The sequence below is a fragment of the Seriola lalandi genome, unplaced genomic scaffold (genome assembly GCF_002814215.2).
Source record: "Seriola lalandi dorsalis isolate HSWRI2012SDOR001 ecotype SW California unplaced genomic scaffold, Sedor1 jcf7180002054692, whole genome shotgun sequence".
Taxonomy (NCBI): Eukaryota; Metazoa; Chordata; class Actinopteri; order Carangiformes; family Carangidae; genus Seriola; species Seriola lalandi.
The window spans coordinates 3,804,043-3,810,397 of NW_019525245.1; the positions used below are offsets into that span (position 1 = coordinate 3,804,043).

The window sequence follows — 6,355 nt, forward strand, 5'->3', positions numbered from 1 at the left end:
TCTTTCATTTGCATTTTTTTGTGGATGAAATGTAAACAATGTGTGATTCATGTCTCAACTACACACACTTGTAACTTGGCACTGCTGAGGACAATTTTTATGTGTAGCCTATTAAGTTGATCCATTCTGATAGACTGTTCACGTCACTGGGTGAATTCCTCTTCACAGACAAATCGTTTATTTCTGTTCTCGCAGATTCAGTTCAATCTGTAAGGGAAAGTATCCTTTGACCTCATATAAGTGAATGAGTGGCCCTACTGGCAGTCAGAGAGGCAGAAGTCAGAACAATGAGTTTGGATGTTAGTTTTGTTTGTTTGAGTCTTTTGTGCAGTAAAACCTTCTTTTATGTTGCATGCTGGACACATGCTGTGTGGATTTCATGTAAGCTCACATGAAGTTCCCACTGTGAAGAGCTCATCTTTAGATTTTTAACCCTGTATATATACTATCATGTGACCAAGGGACTAAGTAGTATATCATTGTCCAACATTAACAAACCTTAGTACTTTTGTGTCCACTGGCTTTTTGGTAGTTTCAACAGTGCTCCAAGTTTATAGCTGGAGGGCTTTTTTGGTTTGACATTAGGGAGTGGTGTGGATAAATGTCCTCCTTCAACTTCTCTACCATATTTGGTCTAAAGAGTCAGATGGTCAACTAATTGCCTAACTGATTTTATCACCTGTCTCATGATCAAGACTTTGAAGTGCAGAGTGTGTGATTTCATTTAGTCACCTGTGTGGCACAGTATGTTTGTTCAGTGCTTGATTTCTGCTTTCCGGGATGCTTCCCTGATTCAATGGTGTTCCAGCTTTCAGGCAACAAACTCCTTTTTGTATTTATGCACAGTATGAAGAGCTCTGCTCAGGACATGCTGGGAAAACTTGTTAAGTCATTTCTTAGAAGGATGCTGATAAGCAATTACAGTGATGCTTCAAGCTGTTTTAGTACTTCTTAGACATCTTCTGCAGTTGGTTCAGTCTTTTTGTTAAGTTCATTCTGTCTAGATGTGACTAGGGTTCAAAGATTTGCTAAAACAAACATTTCTTTTAATTCTCTTTTTCCTCTTCTTTCCCCTCTTTCCTTGTTTCCTTCCTTAGTCTCTACATGCATAACCACCTGTAAGAAGGCTGCTCCTCCACCAGTGCCACCCCGTACAACCTCCAAGCCCTACATCTCTGTCACAGTACAGAGCAGCACAGAGTCGGCCCAGGACAACTACCTGGATCAGCAGGACCGGAGGTCAGAGGTCAACAGCCAGTCTAGCCACGCTCACAGCAACTCCTCTGACAGCCTCGATAGCACCCGTGCCAACAGCCTGGCCCGGGGTATTCCCCGCCCTCCACACATCATCCCCACTCCTATTGCCACCCCAAGAGAGCCAATTGCCCCCACCACCGCCAATGCTTCCACTGAGACAAGTGACTCAGTAGTCCAGCATGAATCCCTGAAATCAGGATTAAATAAAGGGAATCTAGTGGCAGAGGAGCCCCTAGTGGCCCCAGTACCCAGGCGGAAACTGTCCTCCATTGGCATACAGGTAGGCGGTGAGACTGTTGTACTATCCAGGAGGAGTACAGTTGAGTCAGTGCTCTTACGACATATGAAAGCATACTAACACAGTCAATGTAGTGCCATAGTCACAGTGTTTTCTGAAGTGTAGCTCATTCTGCCGGTTGAGTTTGATTCCAGGAGATATCCTCTGGTGTATTGCCATGTCTGAGTGTGTCACTTCAAGCCCAAAAATGTGCTTGCAAGCTAAAGGTCTCATTAGGGTGATCCTCCCTCTATCATTAGAGCTGGCTATATACTGTAGTATAGAAGGCAGAAAATGCATTTTTGTGTTTCCCCTCAACCATAACTTTCTTCTCTGTATGTGCTGAAATAACAGTCCCTTTCTCCATTTCCCAAACCCTGCACATTAACAGAACTCAGTCAGGGTAACATTTTATTAAAAACCAAGCACAAAATTATATGGATTTTTTCTGAATTTTCCTGTTTTTCTTTTGATGTTTTGGTTTATCACTTAGAAAAATTAAAAACCATGCTCAACTGCACTGTTGTGCTTGGTTTGGTGGTTCTGTGTTTTGATCAGGTCACTGATCATGTTTTTTTTTCCATATCACTATTTATCTGTTCTAAGGTTGACTGTATTCAGGAAGTTCCACGAGAGGAGACCCCACCACTGGCCAAATTTCAGTCAATTGGAGTACAGGTGGAGGACGGGTGGCAGTAAGTCCTCTTCCTGTCCTTGTTACAACGTGAGGAATTTATATTATAGCCATACACACTGCTCTGATGATTCTTTCCCTTTACAGGATCTATAAAAATGTGAAATAAATGTGAATGTTGTTGTTTTTTGTCTGAAAACCATCTTGTGTGTGTCGTGTTGGTGATGTTGAAGCAGATTCCTGGCATGAGCATTTACTATTTAAACTTGTCTCTTTTTACTGTATATTTGAGACCCATTTCTTGTTTGTTGCAGTTCAGTTTGCATTCTATGCTCATGATGTTATGAATACCAGGAAGTTCTGGGACGCCTCATGCCTTCCTCCTGTATTTTCTCACTTTTGCATGCTGCATTTGGAGCAGCTGCTGCTCTGAGTCCTGATTGATATTTTACCAACATAACCAGAGGTCCTCTGTTTATTTGTACATTTCTTCCAGAACATTGTCTTTCCTAAGTTTTTATTGATGTTGTACTCACATTTGTGCCATATGACAATCCTTCAGCTGTGTCTGTTTGGTTCAACAATTACCATAATATGCCGTATCCTGTGCCTTTCCAGTATTTTGCTGTTCTTATCCTCCCCTTATATCGGTTATGATTCTTCAATCAAGCCCTCATAATATTTCATTAGCCTACTGACTCATCACTTACAGGCATTTCTTGAGTAATAACAGGAAATGGAAAATATGTTCAGTGTTCATCCATTTGCCATATGAAAACAAGAAGCTAACATCCAGTGATAAGAGATTAGTTGAATGCCAGTAAGAGTGCACTATCATATATCATATATACAAAATCCTGTCTCTGATCGATCCTGTTTATTGGCTGGACCCTAAAAGTGGGGCCAGCCCTGTAATTAAGAATGCCTCTGGCTCACTGGCTGATCATAATTCCACCTTTTGCCATGTGATTGAGTTGGAGTTTCCAAAAGGTGGAACCAAGCTGGTCTCAGTTCAGTCTGTTGAGATCACCTCTCAAGGTGTGCTTCAAGTCCATGTTTTGGTTCACTTAACCTGTGCATTGTGAACACGCACAACACTTCAGGTTCACTTTGCCTTTTGCCATTGTGTTTTAGACCTGCCATAGATGGATCACATGGTATAGCACTGGGACACTCGAAAAAACACATTGACGGAACCATGGCCACTGGTAACGACAGCAAGACTGGTGGGCAATGAGTAGTTTGGGCCGAGGAAAGAATTACTGTACTTCTCTATAGAATAGAATGAACACATCAAAAGGCAACTGTCTACTACTTCTTATAAAATAGCAATAGTACAGAAAGAGGACTAAAGCTCCATTAGCACTAAAGTGGACCATAAAGAGAACTTAGTCCTCTTTCAAAATAACTCACAATGCAAAAACGCAAAAAGGACTCCTTTCTGTTGGTCCACTTTAGCATGACTGAGTCATGTTTTGTTCGCTTAAAAAGGACTAAATGCGAAAACAACCTAATACACTTGTAACTTTCCCTCTGAGTCATCATTTTACAATTAAATATAGGCAAAATTCAGCATAGCCGTTGTCTTTAACTCATGTGAATGGTGATATTGTCAGACGACGCCGTGGTCATAAAATCAGGATTTTAATAGTACAGAGTAGCAGCTTAGAAATGGCTTGGAAGTTATGGAAGACCATGTAGTCACAATGGGTCACGTTTCAGTCACTATTTCATATTTTGACATAAATATGTGAATGAGAGCAGCCTATTGGGAATTCTGCTGTATTAAAATACTGTGTAAACAGTGAGGGTGGTAGAGAGGCAAACAGACAAAGGGCTGAAACCGGAGGACACTAGGTAGAATGCATATAGCCAACAACGCATTCCAGCCATATACTAGGTTTTGACCTTCTGTTGTTTATTGACCTGCAGAATTGACACAGTTTTGAAACTGGGCAGTGCTTCTTCGTTCCAGTAATGTAAACATTATACTTGTATCATTTATTGTTTTCTCTGTCCACTGTTGTAAAAGTCTTGAAAAAGCCTGTTTGTAACAGTGAGCCTTGCCCTGTGTCTTTCAGGCTCAGTCGCTCCAGTAGCATGGCCTCAAAACAAGAAACAGACTCAGACACACAGGACATCCCTGTCATCTCCCATGTCAATAATACCAAACCCACTGAGAAGAAAGTCATGGTCAATAGTGCCAGCCAATCCATGAGCTCCCCTCCTGGACAGGATTCTTTAGACAATGGAGACACTACTGGTGACACCTCTTCACCTCCACCACCCAGGCAGATCCTCAACCGCTCCACCACACGGAGTAGCTCTTCCTCATTCTCAGAAAGTCTGGATCCGGCACTGGATCCCTCGTCCTTACCACCTCCAGACCCCTGGCTGGAGAGTGGAAATGGCAGTAACAGCAGTGTACCCCAGAGCGGAGGAGGGGGAACACTGTGTCGGAGAGATGGCCACTGGTTCCTGAAGCTGCTGCAGGCAGAAACGGGACGTATGGAGGGTTGGTGCCAGCAGATGGAGCAGGAGACCAAAGACAACCAGCTCTCAGAGGAGGGTAAGGCTGACAGGGTACTTACTGCAACTCCAGGTCTTTTTTGTTAGATTGCTTCCACAGCAATTGGAGGAGTTTGCAAATTGTAATGGGAGAATATTGTACTTAAAAAAAAAAAGTTTCAAACTGGAAGTTGTTAAATTTCAAAGGTTTACCTTTGGGTTACTAAAATGAATGTCTATCACCTAAATAAAGATAGTTATTTGACCCAGAAATTACAGTGTAATGCCAAATGTACAGTCAAAGCATTGCTGAAATCAAACATTTGGAGGCCCTCTGAATAAACCCTGCATCTTGAGCCTCACACCAGAGGTCTGATACTGTCTGACCTCAACACGTGGTTCAGAGCTCCCTTATAGGGCTCTGCCTCAGGCCCCACAATCACTCTATCAGACATACACATCATGGAGGGGATGAGGCGGTAATACCTGGGGTGACCACATACAAGCAGGACTGTAATCCCCAGAATTACACAAATCTACTCTGGAACTGATTAAACCTCCAGATTAGATTAGTGCTCCAACATCAGCCTGACAAGGCATGCAGCAGTGAACACACACAAATACACACTACACACAAACAAACAAACAATGAGGAGGCTTTGGATGCTCAGTTTTTATCAGAAGTGCTGGATCAATGTATGAACAAGGCCCAGTGGAAGTCCATATATTTTCAAAAATGAATCTATGTGTGGTTGTTTTTACTGTAGTTAGCTTTAAATCTGATGCAAATCTGTGGTCCAGAGCTGGGTCTCACCACACTATAATCACATTGCCATAACTTTGCAATCCAGTGATCAGATAGAGTCCCAATTTTGTCAGGGCAGATGTTTGTCCTAGTTGCAACAGACTAGCATAGTGAATGCTGACAGCAGAAGGCTGGAGTATCTATATAAGCTTATATGCTTTTAAAGAGGATAACATTGTCCAATGCACTGTAATCCTCTTCCTGCTATCCTTTGGAGTCGGTGGGACAGTGCACACCTATATGTCTAGACACCTGCAGTAAGCATCTGGTTTGCATCAAAAAGGAGTTATGTATAAACCAGAGAACACTTGGTGAAGTTGAGGCAGTTGTTGTACCTTGGATATAGGCAGGGTTTGATGTGTATCGCCATGTTTCCTAACTTAAAGAAGAACAGATTGGGCTTGTGTATCATCCATTGCTGGACTAACAGGACTCGTCTGAGATAAACAATATTGTGACAAATGTATGTGTTTTGGTTGTGATTTTTGTTCATTCTCTCTTCAGTGCTGGGAAAGGTTCGCAGTGCAGTAGGAAGTGCCCAGCTCCTAATGACCCAGAAGTTCCAGCAGTTCCGGGGACTGTGTGAACAAAACTTGGTGTGTATTTTGCCTTTTCCTCTGACACTTCCACTCTACAGGTCTGCACAGACATCAGACTGAAAAATCCACAGTCCCATACCCACGTTTTTGAAAATGGAACCAAACCCAAAAACCCTTTACTCAATACACATAAAGGCTTTCACACAAATGAGAGCTGACTAATCTGCTATGATACGCAACATATTTAGTCTACAAAGAATACGGCGTGGTGGCCCACCAGTACAGAATACAGGGAGCTTATAATAAGCCATTAAGTCATTCCTCTCGGATGACGT

The 6,355-nt window shown here is 42.3% G+C and overlaps 1 protein-coding gene across 2 annotated transcripts in view; it reads left to right on the plus strand.

The window, feature by feature from the left end:
* The window catches only part of dlgap4b (discs, large (Drosophila) homolog-associated protein 4b), a 107,039-nt gene that overhangs the window by 95,579 nt on the left and 5,105 nt on the right, over positions 1 to 6,355 (plus strand). For both annotated transcript variants that reach the window (XM_023423553.2, XM_023423556.2), the window contains 4 exons: positions 1,098 to 1,537; positions 2,141 to 2,229; positions 4,250 to 4,737; positions 5,986 to 6,077. In XM_023423553.2, the coding sequence (XP_023279321.1) occupies positions 1,098 to 1,537; positions 2,141 to 2,229; positions 4,250 to 4,737; positions 5,986 to 6,077 (1,109 nt within the window). The remainder of the gene's footprint in view (positions 1 to 1,097; positions 1,538 to 2,140; positions 2,230 to 4,249; positions 4,738 to 5,985; positions 6,078 to 6,355) is intronic.